The sequence below is a fragment of the Schistocerca serialis genome, chromosome 2 (assembly GCF_023864345.2).
Source record: "Schistocerca serialis cubense isolate TAMUIC-IGC-003099 chromosome 2, iqSchSeri2.2, whole genome shotgun sequence".
Classification (NCBI taxonomy): domain Eukaryota; kingdom Metazoa; phylum Arthropoda; class Insecta; order Orthoptera; family Acrididae; genus Schistocerca; species Schistocerca serialis.
In genome coordinates this window covers 650,743,393-650,763,695 of record NC_064639.1, presented here as the reverse complement: position 1 = coordinate 650,763,695, position 20,303 = coordinate 650,743,393, and the positions used below count along the sequence as shown (strand labels likewise).

Here is a 20,303-nt window from a genome sequence, read left to right as displayed (position 1 = left end):
TTATGAAGATCCACTTAAATGAAAATGAGAGATATGCAGCAATTATTTGCACCACATTAACATTAAATGGAGGCAAGCAGACTAATATGGCATACAGATAATACAATCAAAGAGACTATGTAAAACATAAAAGCCTAATAATGAATGAATCCAAAGCAACCAAACACCTGCAACAAAAGGTTTCAATAACTGCAAAAATACATCACAAATTGAAAATATTGTGTGTGACCATGTATACACAACCCCATAATAGAATTTCTTGTTACTACTTTAAAAGCATTGTCTTATTTACCTCCAGATACTCTTCTTTAATGCTGGATACATTGCATTATGTGTTTCTAGAGTTATAAATGAAATTCTTTTCTTTCTTTACACTACCCCTTGCAGCAATACTGACAGATTTGTATTGCACCTTGCACCCCACATATATTGTGTGTTTCATCCCGTCACTGCCACATTAACACTTTGAGGATGGAGCAGCTAGTGTATGTTTAACTGGCTGGTAATTTACATTTTCACAGTTTTCTGAATTTTGTGTAGCAGATTTTACTGCACAGAACTTCCATTGTATTTGAAATAGAGTCTTTGTTATAGGAATGAGAAATAGTTTTTATTATACTGAAATGAAAATGTCTTGTTTTCGCAACAATTTTTTTCGTATTTTCTTTCCAAAATTGAAATACAATTAGAATTTGTTGACACTACAAAGCGAACTGCCTCAAAATGTGGTTTTCTTTATTTAAAAGTATGTAGTTATATTAGCTAGAGTGTGACAAAATTCGAAGCATTCTGATGAACAAAGTCTTACAGCACGTTCTTTACAACAGTACTGATATCTCTCCTTGTCACTTTGACACATCTTGTTTTACTTCTTTCTGCACAAACTTTGCATCTCCTCTAATGCAAACTTGACTTCTCTGGAGACAATAAATTCAGTAAAACGTCTTCCACGGAGTTTATTTTACAAGTGATTTTCAGTGGAAGCTGATTCAACCAGGCCACCTTTATTCACAAAAGCCTCTGCCATTTCAGTGATGGATTAAACAAGATGTTTATTAGTAGGCCTTGTTTTTTTTTATATAAAACATAAAACTTATGACCACCATTGTGAAAAGGTGAAAAACTTTCTTCCACTTCTTTATTTGCTTCCTATCAAAATAGTGGTCATCCATTAGCTGGTCTCTGTGGCCCACACCAATTTACTCTTCAGAATGAGATTATCACTCTGCAGCAGTATGTACACTGATATGAAACTTTCTGGCAGTTTAAAACTGTGTGCTGGACCAAGACTTGAACTCCGAACCAAGTTTGAGTCTCGATCCGGCACACAGTTCTAATCCGCCAGTAAGTTTCAACCTAGTTCTTATTGTAATCCACAATACAGTCAGGTTTCATCTTCTCTATCATTCCCATCTGTATTCAGAGACTGACATCACATGCAGTTATTTCTAGATTTTGTTGTGAAAATAAATACATCCCTAGTTCCCTTCCATTTCATGTACGGCAAGTGGTGTTATCTGCAAAATGAAAGCTCATTTTTTCAGCCTCTGGGCTACTAGATATGTAGCTAGGCCTTTCCTATTACTGCTTTAGTTTTACTTTTCCAAAAAGATTGAGTAGATCAGGGATAATGTAAAAACAAGCCATAAATAGAGTATGGCCATAGAAACTTTCACACAGTCTGTTTATTACATGCAAAATGCTGTTATACGCATTTGCCTGACTACCAGAACATACTCGTATTTAACATTTCAAAATGTACCCACTTCCACATTACATAAAAATCTTATGCTGTATTTCAAACAGTGGGAAATCCAGGACAATGTAACAATATTACGAAAAGGGAAGTTGCTACTCGCCATATAGCAGAGACACTGAGTCACAGTTATGCACAACAAAAAGGCTGTCACATTGTCGTGTGTGTGTGTGTGTGTGTGTGTGTGTGTGTGTGTGTGTGTGTGTGTGTGTGTGTGTGTGTGTGTGTGTGTGTGTGTGTGTGTGTGTGGGCGCACTTGCCGACGAAGGCCTTACTGGACGAAAGGTTTATTTGTGAAAGGCTGTTTGTTGTGCCTAACTGCCACTCAGCATCTCCGCTAAATGGCGAGTAGCAACTTTCCTTTTCGTAACATTGTTATGCCGTATTTGTTGGGCTTTATTTTCATACAAATTTCAAAAACAAGGGGCAAATTCCTTCATCCACAGCGACATTTTCTCTTGGTTGTAAGCTCCTTCACTTTTTGTCATGAGTATATCAAAGATAGGTCTCACCTTGCGGGTAGGACCATGATAATCTCAATTTTTTGAAATAAAAGTCGCATTATCTATGAGCTGTAACATTCACAGAACCAACATAAAATGATTTCTAGGTAAAGACTTTCCTGCAAAGGAGGTCTGCAGTACAGAATTCGTAGATCAACAGTCCGTCAATTTTGGTTATGTAACAAGACACATATGCAAAACTACACAAAAACACTTGTTTCATAGTACTCCACTTGTAAACTGAGTGTGGTTTCAATATCCCTGTTGCAATTAGATTGTGAATAATTTTTTTAGCATAGTAGTTTATCTCTTACCATCTTCAGAAGATATTTGTCAAAAAAGTAGGTGAAACAATCAAAAACAGAAGACTTCTGATCAATTTAAATTTGAATGCCACGCGATTCTTCAAAAACTACAAACTATGGAGCATTAGTGTAGTCATCTATCCACTGCCAAGCTGTGGGGCAGCAGTGTAGTCGTATGTCCTTGCCAAGCCGAAAGAGGAAGATTGATAGGTTGATACAGGGGGACCTCTGACAGCACCATTATCAGTAGGTTCCTCTTGGGGGCTTGCTGACACTTCACCAGAAATCCTTTCTTCATCTATAGCATAAATCATAGAACTATGCTTTCTGCTGTACAACAGATAATGTGTACAGTTACAGAGAAAATGTGACTAATGTATTTACCATCACCACTTTCAAAACTAGAAATTTGTTCACCACACTATGAACCCCTACTGTTCAACAAAACATCTACCTCATCACCACCTAAGGACATCTTCAATACAAATATGAAGTATGTAGCAGACAACAACTGGGGCTCTTTTCTCCATGTGTAATCCTGTGAAGCGCTGCACGTGGCTAAATCTAAACACCGCATAGCAAGTAATATTCCTTCCCTGCCAAATATGAAAGAGACATAATACCAACATTTGAATACATTTACAAAGGCTTGGAACAGCAGATGCAGTCCTACATTGCTCATCTTTTCAGAGTAAATCCTTGCAACAAAGAAGCTACATCACTTGTCTCCATAGTGTTAAATGATGCTGGACTTTGCACCCGCTGACAAACAGTGATGCTACATTTGATGACAGTGATTCCTTCAATGACATTTTGGGGCAAAAACAGTGTTTATATTCTTGACATTGATCTCAGGCAAGTGTATTTAAAACTGTACATGGCTTAAGCCCATTTGGAAAGGCTGTCCCAAAGATGTAGAGAAAAATCAATTATGTGATAAGCAAGTTAAAGTTCAAGACAGTAATTATCTATCAAAATAACAGTAGCACTGTCAAAATTTGCTAAATTTGGGAACAATTTCCTCAAAGGTACTGGATGATTATTTTGTTAATGAATGAAAGAACAGATTGAAAATGGTGTGCAGCATATCATTATTGTGGTGGTTGATGAATATTCTGTGTGCAGTACCTGATTGATGGTGTGTTGGGAGAATTAGCATAAAGTTAAACTACAGCAGTAATACAAACTGTTGTTCTTCAGTTTCAGGAGCATTCTCTAGAAACAACTGACTGAAGATAACGATGAGGTTACCTTGATGTGTCAATATTTGTATATTAAGTTGCTGCCTAGGTTCCACAAACATTTGGAGTATTCCCGTTAGTTGGCTAATTAATTCACCCTTTGAGTTTGTTTTTGTACTTATTACCCTACAACATTATAGTCATGCGAAATTCCAATTTCTTGTGAAGTATGAGCATATAGCCCTCTATAGGTGACACCCTTCTATGAGTATTATGGGATGGAATGGTCATTTTTAGAAATGACAGCAGTCTGTTATTCAAAAAGGATGTTATCTCAGAACACTTAACAGTTTTAATTTTTATCTGCTGTATGAGCCCTTATGTTAAGCCATTTCTTTTGTAGTGTTGCATCTGCAATAATGACATACTAGCTGAACCGCAAGTAATTATTTTTGAAATTAGTACAAACATTTAGTGATTTGGTAAAACTTAGAGGAAGACAATGTTTCGAACACTGCAGATTAAATTCTACACTTCTTAAATTAACTTACACAAATGTCTAACAATTTTTTCCAATGTAAGGTCAATTTAGATGTAATTTGACAAATTTATGCATAATTTAGCAATTATTCTCTTTCAAGTACATGGTAATGTGAAATTTACATGTTGATCTTCATCTTGCTTTTCAGCTGGCAAAGATGATAATTTGAGAGCCTGTAAGACTGTTGAATAAGTAATCTGGATATTTCTGAAGACAGACAAATTTCAAACATAAATAACATAGCAATGCTTTGTATATTTGTTACTAAAATTACATTTCAGCAGTCACACAGAACTTTTTTATTATTGATTTACAACTTTCTACAAAAAAATGTTTGTGAGTGTCACCATTCCTGAACTAGACAGTATATTGATTTCATATTGGAATGGAGGCAAATAAGAACAGGATCTCTGAAAGTAAACATTAACTTTGCTGTACATATTTTTATGGCATGACATTTTACACTTTTATACATAAAGTGGAGATGGTGTAGTATTTCAAGTACTACTATGGCTATTCTCCATTCTACAATAATGATAACTAATATAAAGGCCTAAATCCAAATGATGATGATGATGTCTTCAGTCCGAAGACTGCTTTGATGCAACTCTCCACATTCCTCTAACCTGTGCATCGCTCTGCACATCAACATAACTAATGCAACCAACATCAATTTGAACAAGCCTATTGTATATCAATCTTATTTCCCTCTACAGTTTTTACCACCCTAAAATTCCATCCATTACCAGCTTGACAATTTCTCAACTGATCCTTCCTTTTGTCCAATTACGTCAAATTTCTTTCTTCCCAATTTGATTGAGTTATCATTAGTTACTTTGTCTACCCATCTGATCTTCAGCGTTATTCTGTAGCACCACATTTAAAAAGCTTAAATTCTCTTCTTGCCTCAACTGCTTATCACACACATTTCTCTTCTCCAAAGGGCTGCACTCGAGACAAATATCTTCAGTACAGACTTTCTAACATTACTACGGAACAGAAAGTAGCCTTGGCTATTTTCATACTGCATATTAACAGCACCACAAACGTAGCACAATGCTGCAGAGGCTGTGACTCTACATGATTTCTAAATAAAAACTATGTAGCTAAAGCGTGATTAAGAAAAACATTGATGGCTATTAATACATTTGAATATCTTAAAGTTCATTAAATGAAACTTAGTAGTAAGATATCTAATACATAAGTAGGACCTACTTCCAAGAGCGTAGCACCAGTGCAAGTGTGCTCTGGCTTCTGACCAATCATTGTGTCTGTGTTAGTTTACATCAGGTTTACTCTTAAGATAAATGGATTATAGTAAATAGTATTTTGCTCTCCCTATTTTATCCCTCCTACCTTCAGAATTCCAAAGCACGTACTCCAGTCAACATTATCAAAGGCTTTCTTTAATATAAAAAATGCTATAAATGTAGGTTTGCCTCAGATAAACCTATTTTTAAGACAATTTTTGGAACCAGTATTGCCTTGCCGGCATGTTCCTGTATTTCTAGATAATCCAAACCAATCTCCACCAAGATCAGTTTCAGCATGTTTTTCCATTCTTCTTTAAACAATTTATGTCAATATTTTCCAGCCATGACTTGTTAAAATGATAGTTGGGTAAAATTCACACCTTTTAGCACCTGCCTTTTCCAGCAATTTTTCTACATAGAGTATTTAGTCTTTCTCACCTATCCTGCATACCATTTGGAATAGTTGTGTCATATCTGGCTTCCCCAGATATATCAATAATTCTAAGGGAATGTCATCTACTGCATGGGCCTCGTTTCAACCTCGATCTTTCAGTGCTCTATCAAAGTCTTCTTGTAGAATCATATCTTGCATCTCATCTTTATTCACTTCATCTTCCATTTCTATAATATTGTCTTCTCATTAATTCCCTTGCATATTCCCTCTACATATTCCTTTCAGTTTCCCCTTTTTTATTACTACTGCCTTGTCACATCCGCTCTTGATATTCATACATATGCTTTTCTTTTTTCTCAAGTTATCTTTAACTCTCCTGTGGATGACCTATCTTTCCTCATAGTCATACATGCTTCAACAACTTTTGATTTTCCCTCTAGCAATTTCTGCTTCATTATTTTATATTTTCTCCTTTCCTCAAGTAACTTCAATATATTATGTGTTACGCAAGGGTTTCTAATAAGTCTTGTCTTTCTGCCAATTTGAACCTCTTGTGCCTTCACGGTTTATCTCTCAAAGCTACCTATTTTTCTTCTATTGTATTCCTTTTCCCCATTTTGGTCAACCATTGTCTAAGTTACCCTTTGAAACTCATTACAACCTGTGTCATACTACTACTGATTTATTTAGTTCTTATATCCTTAATTTCCTACCTTTCCGGAATTTCTTCAGTTTTAGTTTGCAGTTTGGAGCCAATAAATTATGGTCAGATTCCTCATCTGTCGCTGGGAATTATTTGTATTTTGAAATATCGATTCAAAATCTGTCTTACCATTAACATTCAGTCGGAATTGTACTTGAGGTCTCAAGGTATCTTCCATGTATGTAATCTTTTTTCACGATTCTGAAATCAACTACTAGCAATGATTAATTTACCTAACAGGTGGCTTCCCTTTTTATTCCTTTCTCACAGTTCATATGCTCGCATTATCTTCCCTTTCCTTCCTTTTCATTCTATTGAATTTCAGTCTCCCATAAAAATTGAAGTTTTGCCTTCCTGAACTATGTGAATAATTTCTTTTATATCATCATACAATGCATCAGTTTCAACATCATCTGCAGCGATAGTAAGCAGTAAAACTTGTAATACTGTGGTGGATGTTGACACAGTATCTATCTTTGCTACGATAATGTTTTTAATACACTATTAGACATACTACTGCATTACTCCTATTTGACTTTGTATTTATAACCCAAAAATTCCCCCACCAGAAGTTCTGCTCTTTCTGCCAACACACTTCACTAATTTCCAGTACACCTAAATTCAACCTGACCCTTTCCCTTCTAAAGTTTTCCCAATTAAAACACCTTCCTAACTCATTCCCATCCAAGAGATGGACATCCTCCCAACTCATTCCCACCCCAGAGATTGACATAATCAACCCAGAAACTTGTTTGTGGATTACTGTGTTGATGGTGCCTCTTCCTGAATGGGATGTTGGATTATGGGAACTAAATTTTAGTGCATGTTGGACACAATGAAGTAAAACAGAAGAAAACCCATACGTGAAAATATTTACACAATGTACTATTTGGTTTCTGTCGAATTGCATACCTACATTCTTAAAAACATTTTCCTGTTTTTCATTCCAAGAGCCCATCACTATAATTATTTCTCACATTTATCTTTTCATATTTTTACTGGCAACTTCCTCGAAGCAAGCTTCTTCGTAATTATTAACATAAATTTCTCCATATCAGTATCAATGACATCAACATGTCTTGATCTTTCATATAAATTTGGCACAGCTGGCTTACAGGTGGTTGTGCACCGACTGTCTAGCATGCACATTGGCCTGAATGACTAGATACCAAACTTTGGCTGCAATAGCAGAATTGTCGGTGTTTGTTTGCGCCACAGAACAGTGGTAGTATAGGGGAGGGGGAGGTTGACTGACATCCCTAGGGTGTGTGTGTGTGTGTGTGTGTGTGTGTGTGTGTGTGTGTGTGTGTGTGTGTAGGAGGTGGTGGGGGGAGGGGTAGGAGGCAGCATGCATTTTGTGTAAAATTGTGGCATCCAACCAGTCATAACTCTGGTTTTCTTAGTGAGCCATCAACCTAATTGCTTTGAACCAACTGAAACCAAAACTTGCATAGGAAACAAGTTTAAGAAAGCCGTATAATTCAGAACCAACTGCACAGAAGAGCACAGGGAAAATATAAGATACCCATGAGCTGAAAGAACAGTCCCAACATCATGGAATTTAGAACAACAAATTGTTGAATTTAAACTTTACGGGTTACGAATAAACATGCAATACATCCAGCCGTAATATACACATATCAGCCCCAAGTTTCAAATTCTGCATTTGTGAAATCTTCCACTCTTAGTGGTTGGAGAGATGGAGGAAGATCAGGAACCTCTTGTAGTTCAGGTGGAAGTTCCCAGAGAACTGTTGCTTTAGGTTTGTGCTCCTCAACAGTGCTCTTGGAGGTTTTCATTTTACTTCTCTTTTGTAGCCAAGATGTCAAAGTTGGACCATCATCATGATCAAGATCCAGTCTTGTGTACTTCTCTCTTTCCAGTCGCTCTTCTTCTCCTTCAACTGAAAGACAAAGCAATAATATTTTACAAAAATGATGTAACGTAATTAAAAAGTCTTCTGGTCCTACTGAAGTGTCAAGACCAGTTTTGAACTCTTAAAATGCATCATTAGGTGATCTGTTCATTATGTGAATAACATATTTATTGTTTGAAATAACCAGTTTTAAAAATAAAAGACCACTAAGCATAGTATACTTATGTTTAAATTTAAATCACTGTAGTATGCATAAAAAGAAATTATAGCCAAGTTCTACCATAAATTGTCAAAGCAATAAAAATAAATAACTTGATGGAAAGCCCGAAAACCAACCTATAGAATAAGGGCACATCTCAGTAACTCTGAAAAACAAAAGAAATCTGAAAAACCATAGGTGCTGTAAGAACATCCAAATAAATGAAGTCACATAAACATAGCCTAACTTAAGTAGGGAACAGAAAGAAAGAAGCCCTCAACTGTTCAGAGACGTAGTGCAGCATCAAACTCAGCTAAACTGGCAGGACGCTGTTATGAGACCGCATGGAAAATAGCATACGCGCAAAGTCAGATCAGGGTCGAATCGCGTGTACCAATGAGAAGGATGGAAACTGGCTGTATAATGTTACTAAACTAATCTCCTCCGAACAAGGGGATGAATGTACCAACATCTACTGTCAATGCGTAAAGAACATGCTTCTAGGATCCAATGAACTCCAAAAATTAGCCAAAAGGCTTTTATGGCATACATCCACCTGTGCATTGTTTTGTCAGGATTTTTTTTCCCATGAGCATTAAATTTCCAATTCTTCCAAAATATTACATGTACTTGCCCTTGGTTTCTTGGTGTAGTAGCTGAAGATCAGAGGGGATATTTTGTCAATTCTTCTGGAGGTATTACCATAATATGGTATTCTATGATAAACCTTATTATGAGACACTGTATATGGAGCGCAAGGCTAATGGAACCACCAAGCAGTCCACAGACCACAGAATGACTATAATTCCCATGCTTGATCTTTAAAACACTCCTATTAAAGTCGGGGACAAAATTGGCCCAACATCCACTGGAGTGGGCTATGAACTGAATTATCTAAACTCATACTCAAAGACTTCTTCAGACAATTGGACATTATGCAGCTTGTGCAGCACTGATATGAATGCTGCCACTGTGTACGGTATTGGATGGTTTGAAGAATGATGAATTACCAGGTCGGAAGTTGTACGTTTTCTGTAAAGTTTCGTAACTGTTGGCATTCTCTCTCAGCATAAAAGGTATCTAACAGCAGCTGGATGCCATTAACGTTCAGATGTTCAATAGTAAACTGGATGTTATCATTCATGCTATTTGGCTCAATGGGGGACACTATTAAATTCTTGGGATGTGCCACTATACTCCATTTTAAAGTTATGTGTTCAATGACATAACTGCTATAAAAGATTGTGTGTGCACTCGCTTATGCAATTCTCTGGTACATACTGCAGTTTTGCACACAAACTTTTTCAACCAGATGAGTGTCAGACAATAAATCCAAAAATTCTAAGATCAATCCCTAGTTTACCACAAGAGTTTCATGCACGTAACACAGTTTTTGCCAATGACACTGTTGTATGTATAAAAAATGCAAAGTTGTACCACAGATTCTACACTGATTAAGATGTCCCACTCCAACTGTCTAACGAAGTACTGTGCTGGGGAGTATTTTGTTGACCTGCTCTTTGTTCTCCTCCAACAACCAGAAATTTAATGTTACATTTTGACTTCACAGGCTAATGTAATGTACACACTGCAAAGGATACACTGTGTACCAGTACAGTTACGCATCTTTCAAATTTCATTTGCAGGTTGTGTCTTAACGGAAAGTACTGCTTCTATGCTATCTTTTGTGCCAAATCTTTTTTAACTTTACTGAAAAGATTATCAAGATTATTTTACTTTTATAGAAGACAAAAAGCCTCAAAATATTTGAGAGGGATAAGCTGTTCCTGTGTATTGGGGTAAGCAGTTCCTGTGTATTGGGGTAAGCAGATCCTGTGTATTGGGGTAAGCAGATCCTGTGTATAGCTTCTACCACTCTGGCCTATCAAGTGCCATAGTGCCATGTATGGAAGAGGAAAATTGTCATCAGTATCATCTAAAAGACCATAGTGAAAGAGTTCTACAATAATAATGATATATGGCACCACCATTGACAATACACACACAAATAATGTCGGTAGAATATCATTACAAACAGAGGCATTCATTTCTGTGAGCAGCTACTTCAGCAGTATGTTTGGAGAATAATTCTGGAGCAGAGTGTTTTACAGACATGCTACATGAAGTAACAATTTTGCTACTTATACATTACATGTAAACAAGATAGAAAAGCAGGAAGTCAAAAGGAGAATACTTTTACAGGCAAAAAGAAACACTTCAACTACAGATGTCACCCGTCATGTACAGAAATTAAATATGAACAGTGGCACAAATGCACAAAAGGAAACTGAAGACATCTGAAATGTGGTGCTAGAAGATCGTCATAAACTAAATGTTGAGACAAAGAATCCAATAAAGAAGTAGCAGACTGAACATGTGAAGAGAGAAATACATAGAAGAGTCCTGACAGAAGGAAGAACTGCTTGCCAAGATTGATGTGTGGGATTAACCTGGTGGAGGAGCGGCCAGTACAATGGAAATGTTGACTATGGTAATGAACGGAACTGTCTGTGCTCCTGTCATTTAGATCCTTAGCCCCTATGGTGAAGTATGATGAGATAATTGTGGTTAACATGAATAAACATATTAAAAATATTACTAAAATAAAAATTAAATATTTGTATAACATTTCTTATGTGCACGCATGCATATTTTCACAAGTCAGTTCTCAAAAAATTGGCTTAAACATAAAGGCAGAGCTCAAAGAAAACAATGTGAACATATTACAACAGATAAATGTGGCTTAGTAATTGCTCAAGAAAAAATGGATGAGCCAGCCATTCAGCAATAAACTATGACTACCAACTTATTAGTTTTGGGTGGAGTATAAACAACACACAAAACTCTAAAACATGTACCACATTCATCTTTACGTCAGCTAACATAGGGAGAAGGTCTCCACTTAATTACTTCTGCCCTGTCTTCAGAATGAAACAACCACTTAAACTCAAAACATTGTTTTCTATCAGGAACAAAATTTTACAAGAAATTTGCAAAGGAAATGAAAGTTTATTAAAAACAACAGATCATAAAGGCAGGTACAACATTCGTCATAAGTAACGCAAACTACAATATTACTTAGAGGCCTCAAGAGCAGTGGTTGATAATGAAGGGGGACAGCTGCAAAATCCCTTTTCATTTCAATACATGATTACAGTATACTGCTTTTACAAGAAAATCATGTGTTAAGTTTTAAAGTGCATGACGGTAATGTCTTGTCATTTTCCTGAAATCAATATCTCGCTACTCATAGAGGAATACTGGTTGAAGGTTTCAGGCGGCCAGAGGGAAGTACAGGAGCATGGAGCACAACTGAGTGCTTACAGGCCTGAGGTTAGTGTTCCAATCACACTGGAGTAAATGCAATTGGCATAGCAGCATCTTCATGGTCCAGAAGTTATCAGCAAATGTCCTCAGTGTGTGCAGTGATGAAGAGCAAAACGGTTTCATGTTATAAGTGTGTAGCAAACTGTGTGTACATCAAAGAACATTCTATAACATAGAAAAACTGAATGTGACAATGCACTTGTTAGTTAAGACACTGGCATATTCATGAGGGTGAGTTTGCTCTATATGCTCTGCTGATTTAGGTTTTCCTAATTCATTCCAGGCAAATGCCAGGATGGATTCTTCATCAAGGCCATGACCACCTGTCCTCTCTTCATAAAGGGTGCTTATGTATTCAGTATGTATTTATATTTTGAGCTACTGATTTTATTGAGAGATGATCCTTGAATGAATAAACAATTAAATAAAATAAAAAAAATGAAAATTTGTTTTATTGAAATAGGAGAAGTAATGTAGGGGGACAATAAAAACTGAAAAATGTTGCCCTGATTCTTACATATTATTAGTCTATGACATATGGATTAGTGAATGAATGAATGCAGAGGCTGATCCAGAACAGACAAACAAATGATAGTAGGGTGACAGTTGTAAGATTAGTGACAAGAAATCTATAATCAGTGGTATCATGGATGGCCAAGGATTACTACCACAGGCAGTTACAACAAATAAGCAGTTTATGCATTAAACCAAAGCAAATTGGTAGCTGCTTCCATTTCCCCATACACCATCTTGTTTCAGTTTCCTTTTCATCACATCTCAATATAAGAAATTTCTATTAGGTGCAGACTGTCACAGTACTTCTTTATACAGGATGTGTCATAATTAATGGCACAAACGCATACAGTTGAAAGTATGCAATCCTAGAAGCAGAAAAGTAACAGTAAACATAGGGTCGAAAATGCATACCTTATGAGCTAAGAGCAATTTTTCCTCTTTGGTACTGTGAATCAAATCTCTACTATAAGCTCTTTGCATTCCATATTTTGGGAAGGGATAATATGAACCAAAACAAGAAAAAAAGTCAAGTAAACATGTGCTCTAAAATGCATACCTTAAGAGCTATGAGCACTTTTTCAATCTGCGGTACTTTGGACAACTCTTCTAATGAAGAAGTGCTCATAACTTTTAAGGTATGCATTTTAGAACACATGTTTACTGGATATTTTTTCCTTGTTTTGGTCCATATCATCACTTCCCAATACGAAAAGCAAAGAGCTTGCTGTAGGAGAGATTTGCTTCACAGTATTGAAGGTGAAAAATTGTTTATAGCTCTTCAAGGTACGCATTTTTGACACTATGTTACTGAGGCTTTTGCTTCTAGTATCATGTACTTTCAACAGTATGCATTTACACCATTAATTATGATACACCCTGTATAATTTCTTCAAAAGCAGCAGTGTGAAATTTGAATAAAATTTTCTAACATTTTTCCCTATCAGCATAAAAAAAATATCTTAAAGAGAGATCACAATGTAAAGGAATGATGTCAGATATGTAAACATTTACTTAATACATAGACTGGTTGTAACATCTACATCTGAAACAAAATCTGTAGACTTTCCTGTTCAAGTAAAGCAGGAAGTTTATGTCATATTCAAGTTGCTAAAGAAATTCGTCCAATTACCTTTCATTTTTAAATTCATTAAATCTTCTGCAGTGTAGTGTGAAAATCTGCAGTTGGTGCCAAAAACACATTCACGAGTCTGCTGATACCTCTTGCACGGTACTTTTGCTGATTCTTCTGCCAATATGGTCTTTGCATCTATAATTACAAAAACTTTTATCTCTATATTATAAAAACAGTATGAATTGTTTGATTTCACTATATGATGAAGATATATGTACATCAAAGCAATGTAATACAGATAGATTATATTAAATGGCATTTAAGACCATGTGATTGATTTCAACTATTCAAAGCAATAATGAACAAATTCATAACTAGTCAAATGCTGTCACTGACAACACATTCTTTTTCTTTTTCCCAAAAACGTAGCCTTAATTTACTGCATCTGCCATAACACAGTATTAATCATATGTGTACAGTAAATAAACATAATGAATCTACTGATGAAAAGCTAGTTTTCAGCCAGACAGCAATGCTAAGATACTGTGATGTTTTGACATATGTCAGACTCTTCATAGTCTTTCAAAGTGTTGAGACACTGCAGATGCACCCACATTAATACACAGGAGATGGCTGTTTCCACAATCTGGCTGCAGACAGCTGAGTATAATAGGGCAGACAGGCTCTGTTCAAATATATTTTGAAACACTGTTGATCTGCATAGTGTGCTGTCCAGTGCTGGCCACAACTTGGCATATAGTCCCTAATGCGAGTTACCAACCTATAAACTTAGTTGATAACTTTCATCCCTACTGACAAGATTTTTGTTGTTTGCTATTTCTACAGATTCCTTTATTTTGTTTTCTCAACAGCTGCTGGCTAGGTGCAGCAACTTATCATTAAAACTGAGTATATGTTTTACATTTTGGCTGTTCTCTGCCAGTGCTGATTTCTCTCTGTATACATCACAATGTTACTGATATACAGCACTGTAGTTGCCTGATGTATGGGAAGACACATTCAAATGGAATGCTACATATCCCTGCAAATGAAGTTGCAGTAGGTCCTTCATCTTTGGTGATGCCTGAAAGACTATTTTGATGTAACGTTTTCCCAGCAGCCTGAAAATGGCTCCATATAGGGAAGAAAACTGAATACGTTCTGTCCTTCCTGATTTACTGCATCTATTCTTTCCTTTAACACTCTTCTTATATGGTACACAATGTGCACATTTCGTCAGAACACTGTCTTAGTGTTACAGCTGACTCGTACCCAATAGCAAAACTGGTTAGGAATGTATGCCTCTCCAATGGATGGTAACAGCTCGTTGCATGCAAGTATAGATCTGTTTGAAAGTACCTTATATAAACTGTATAACCTAGGATACCTCTACCTTCTTCCCGATTAAGATATCCAAGGAAGGTAGATACACTCTACACAGAATTCTCTGAAAAGTTGGCACTCCAAACAGACACCCAAAATGCAAGCAATGCTTTTGTTATGTTAATACATTTGCAGCATGTGAGAATGGCAGCCACTGTCCAAGTTTCTGAGTCACTTAAAAAGCATTCAACAAAATAATACATTCACAACACAACTAGATCAGAATGAATATCTTCCTTTCTTGGCTATCATATGAAGAAAGAAAGCTGGTGGTACACATGCAGCTTATAGGAAGAAGGCCCACACAGACCTGTACCCACATGCAACAAGCTGCTAACATCTAGTGCTGAAATATATAGTACTAACAACTCTGGTCCATATGGTGTGTGTCAGCTATACAATGAAAGTCTCCCAGCTGCACAACAACACCTGAAGGAGGTTTTCCATCAAAATTGATACAGTGAATGCTCAGATTGGAAGTGTGCTCAAAGAAAGAAAAGATTCAGTGAACCAGATAGAAGGTTTAGGAGGACAGAGACATGGTTTTCTTCCTTTCATGTGGCCACTCTCAACCAAGACTGCACGGCTGCTTGGAAAATGTGACATCAAAACCATTTTCCCTCCAGACCACCAATAAAGATGAAAGATATTCTTGGTTCTGTGAAGTACCCACTGACACTTCACATACTTAAGGTATATCTTACCTCTAATGAATGTGCAGGCAAATTCAGCACTATCTCAATACACTGCAAGGAACACAATACAACTGATGTGTACATCTGGGACACACAAAGAAATCAGTAGTGGCAGAGTGCAACCTAAACAAAGAACTCATGTTTGCTATTGAGAACAAAAAAAAAAAAAAGGCTCTGAGCACTATGGGACTCAACTGCTGTGGTCATAAGTCCCCTAGAACTTAGAACTAATTAAACCTAACTAACCTAAGGACATCACACACATCCATGCCCGAGGCAGGATTCGAACCTGCGACCGTAGCGGTCGTGCGGTTCCGGACTGTAGCGCCTTTAACCGCTCGGCCACTCCTTTTGAGAACACCAAGATGCTGTGCCGAGCCAGTGACTACTGGAGAAGCATAATAAAGGAATTTTATAAATAAGCATCCATGAACATTTTGTCAACAGGGATCAGGGTTATCAAATAAACTGTGTGTGTAGTCTCACATTTGTGGCTACACATGTTTTAATCTTAGTCAGCATTCCCTACAATATTGGAGTGGATAACTTCATGCTCTTACGAACATATGTGAAAGTTTAACTGTAATAGCAAAACTAAATTATTTAGACATCTTCAATAATTGTGACAGAAGGAAGAGGTACACCAGAGATGAAGTCTTAATAAACCCTAGGCTACAGTTCTCGTAGTGCTTACTTGGAAACTCCCAAATACTACTTGGTCTGTCTGTATACCGGCTTCGTTAAAGTAGCTCTTCAAACATCTGTAATTGGGTGCTTGTAATATTCGTTTGTGTCATCTTCGTACTGGGCCTAGCAATTGTGGCGGCCCTATGCAAAACAATCATTCGAAAACAACAGGCACGCATGACGTCACATAACACAACACACTTACGTCACGGCTCAAAGCCAGTGGACGGTATCTAATATCACAATTGACTCGGATTGCAGAGTATTGATGTAAATGTTGCAATTCTGTGTGTGTATCAGGCACAGTTGTTTCCTGGCTGACCTTTCACACTTCTGCGGAATGTGCGTTGTTTTGATACTTCCTGGGTCACTAAAGCACATTCCGCTATAGAGTGAAAGAATTCTACCACTAAGAATTATTTCAAACAATCTGACATCAGCTGTAACTGAGTAAAAGAGTCACAAAATCTTGAATTTTGCATAAAAAGTTGGGTATATAACTTCACGAAATATAAACACAAATGGTTTATGTAATAGTAGTCATATAAGATTTTATCAGGATGAGTGAAAAACGGTTTTCCTGGTAACTTTACATTACATCAACTTGCAGGAACAGCAAGGCTCAGGTATTGTAAGATAATAAAGTTATAAATTCACTATACCATACCGCGAAAAGCATCATAATGTTCTTTTCTCAATCTCACGTGCATTGACCCTGATATGTGTTTTTTCCTCGCTTCATAATCATCAACAAATGATCTGTCACAATAATCGCAGTAATAACGTTTACCCATCTAAAATAAACCAGTTTAACCGATATGACGCTGCTGATCAGCTAAAACGAATAACCACCTCGGCACCTCAAGTCGGGTCCTGAACTGTACACAACTCGCAAAGTAAACTGATAACAACCGCCAGTGGAGAGATCCAGTCAACCAATGAGAAACAAGTTACCATCAGCCAATGAAAAGGTTCGACTGGAAATTTCATATTCGTTGAAATCTGACAGCTAGGCTGGATTTCTTTGTCAAAGTTGATAAGTCAAATATTTATGTCAAAGAAGTTTGATGGTGTAATAGGCACGTCGTCAAGCCTCATCTGTCGTCAAATAAATTTGATCAAATTTAGGGCCTCGCTGTAGATCATAAAAGTCTCTTGTCTTCTGTTCACTGCAATGTGACATATTACCACGTGGAGCGCTAGCATTCTGTAGTGACTAGTGTGTCTATGTCTGTAAGTGTAAACTGTAAAGTGTAAACATGGCCGAAAAATACAATTGGTGTGTACCGTCAACTACAAAATTAATATAGATGTGTGAAGCTGACGAGGCGATTTACAACGTGAGGCACCCTGAATACAAAAATAGATTAAGAAGATGAGAGAGCTATAAAAATATTGCAGAGATAATTAGCCGTGAGATACGGCGTGGTTGCACGGCAGTAGACATTAAGAAGAAAATTAATTTCATCCGCGCACCCACGAGAAAGCAAAAGTAGGTATCGACATACTTATTTCTTTTTATTTATGCAATTAAAGTTTACATGACATACAAATGATTTGCATAAATTTGTTCACTGCAGCTACTTGAAGCATACAAGAAGTAGTTTACATTATTTTCATTACTATTATTGCAGATGCTTATAAGCTTTATATTCCGCAAGTGTACTGGTTCCACATGCTAAAGTGGAGCAATGTCGAGAGTTCGGAAAGTGGCAGTGAACGTGGTACACCAACGTTCGAAGAAATGTTTGAGGTATGTACATTTGTTTACATTTTACATAACTAAATGTGATTATCTTGCCAAGGCACTTTCCCAGCGCCATTGTAAAATGTTTTAAAGCATTCTCTAACTGCTCTCCCGTGTGCTGGACGTCCAGAAGCAACTTGGCAAGCTATTGGTTCCATTCGCGGTAGGTCTTCAGTGCTTTGAGACTCAAGAGAAGTGCATTCAACTATTACGGCGGACACTGACGAGCGTAAAAGTGGTTTCTTCTCTCAGTTAACAAGTTGTACAGGGTGCAGGCAGCCAGTGTAGTTGTGGTACCTTTTTCTGGAGGCAGATTAATGGTAGTAAGAAAAATCTTGAAACGACTGGCAACAATGCCAAAGCTGCTTTTGACTAATCTTCTTTCCCATGACAGTCTGTAATTGAATTCTTCCTTTTTTAAGGGGTAGGCCTATGGCTTCATAATGTTGTAACTCAGAGAGGAAAAGCACCATTTGCCAGTAGGGCCAACCATTGGAATTGTAAAGTTTGTGTTCCCAAGCTTCCTGCCTTCAGGAATGTTCAGAATAGATCGGTCAATGAGACACTCCCATAGTTTGCATTTTGAAAACACTCCAGCCCATTAGTTCCTACATCAGCATACAAAAATTTGTACGTAGCATCTATCGTGGCAAATAAAATGATGCTGTTAAAGGATTTATAATGAAAAAGTGAGATTCACTAGCTTATGCGCATTTAGTATGAATATGCTTTGCGTCCATTGCTCCTATAGTGTTATAACAGTTCCACTTTTCCTCAAAATCCTTTGCAATTTGCTCCCACTCTTCTCTGCTTGTGGGTACCTGTAAATAAGATTTGTGTATGTGCAAGGAAGTATGTAACTAATGGCTTTCATTTCTGTTTTATAGCATGAAATGCAGGCTCAAGAAGAGCCTGTTGTCACATGCAGTGAGGCACAGCCACAGCTCCAGCATTAAGAGCTCTCCCACAAAGAGAAGGCACAACCGATTAATTTTGTAGTTTCTTGACTCAAAATGTAATTGATTTGTTTATAAAATAAAAATAGTTCTTAATGCACATAAAGTGTATTGAAATTTATTTACCTTCAGACATTGGTCCTTTAGTGCTTTATAAATTGCTGCACACAGTTCAGGTATTATTATCGTTAATGTGCACTGTGCTATTCAAGTGCTGTACTGTAAGCTAGAGTAACTCTCTCCTGTTTCAAGGAATTGGAGTGTTACAGTGGGCCTGTATTCAGCTGATATAGAAGTTCTTGAGTATGGTGCTTTGTGATATGAGGATACACTTCACTGAGCACATACTGAAATGTATGCTCATCCATTCTTAAGTAATTTATGTACGACTTGACGTCCTCCACTACAAGCTCACATAACAAGTTTTGTTGAATGCTTTTATTGTCTCGTCGTAAAACCCACGGCTTCACCCAAGTATGTTTCATTCCCCCCCCCCCCCCCTCACTTCCACATGTGCACACAGTGCAATTGTGGTACATGCAACTGCTGCAATTAGTAACAAGTTGTTTTTGTCGGCCATCGTGAACTATGACCAAAAAATGTGATGACAGTACCCCTTTTTTAGCACCACATCAAAGATCTTTGTCATATTTGATCATATCTTTGACAAAGACATTTGATAGTATAATATCGGCCTATGACAGCATACATACTGTGCAATACGAAATGAGTACTCATACCCCTGCAAAATCGAGATTCGCCATGAAATTTTGTGTATGCAGGCCTAATTTGAATTTCTACTGTGCACGTATTTTTCTTGCTTAATGCACACTGAAACTGTTGAATTTGTGTCCTCTGTGTCTCTAGTGAATATTCTAACACGTTAATGATAAAAAATCTTGGAATGATACTTAGGTAGTTACAACTGATAGTGAAATCTGTGTTAATGTTAGAAATTACCACATATTTAGATAAGTAATAGCAATCTGTTACTTAACACAATCCCAACCGCAGTACAGCCATGATTGGATTTGATTTATTGAACATCCTTAAGCATTTTTCATGCAATTGGTGTTGTCATTTTACATACCTACATAATAAGTCATATATTTTAACATGTTCAAAGAATATATGGTTTATTCTGGATACATTCAGTAATCTTTAAATATAAATGCGTCGTGAAGAATGACAAAAGGAGAAACAGTGGGT

At 36.9% G+C, this 20,303-nt stretch overlaps 1 protein-coding gene and 1 long non-coding RNA gene across 2 annotated transcripts; one reads left to right on the top strand and one right to left on the bottom strand.

The window, feature by feature from the left end:
• Positions 1-6,322: 6,322 nt before the first annotated feature.
• On the bottom strand, positions 6,323-17,272 carry LOC126457731 (zinc finger matrin-type protein 5). Its single transcript, XM_050094271.1, has 3 exons — positions 17,059-17,272; positions 13,684-13,821; positions 6,323-8,539 (listed from the first exon to the last, which is right to left on the bottom strand). Exons 1-3 carry the CDS (start codon positions 17,183-17,185, stop codon positions 8,277-8,279), a joined length of 528 nt encoding a protein of 175 aa, XP_049950228.1. The 5' UTR covers positions 17,186-17,272; the 3' UTR covers positions 6,323-8,276.
• A 166-nt stretch (positions 17,273-17,438) lies between these two features.
• On the top strand, positions 17,439-19,185 carry LOC126457730 (uncharacterized). Its single transcript, XR_007585515.1, has 3 exons — positions 17,439-17,883; positions 18,026-18,144; positions 19,026-19,185. It is a non-coding gene; the product is annotated as an uncharacterized LOC126457730 (long non-coding RNA).
• The last annotated feature ends 1,118 nt before the right edge of the window (positions 19,186-20,303 follow it).

Coding starts and splice junctions, on each gene's coding strand:
- LOC126457731 (XM_050094271.1), bottom strand. CDS start 17,185: ATGGGTAAACGTTATTACTGCGATTATTGTGACAGATCATTTGTTGAT. Junction 13,822..17,058: donor ACATTATGATGCTTTTCGCG/GTATGGTATAGT, acceptor TTGTAATTATAG/ATGCAAAGACCATATTGGCA. Junction 8,540..13,683: donor AATGAATTTAAAAATGAAAG/GTAATTGGACGA, acceptor TTTGTCTTTCAG/TTGAAGGAGAAGAAGAGCGA.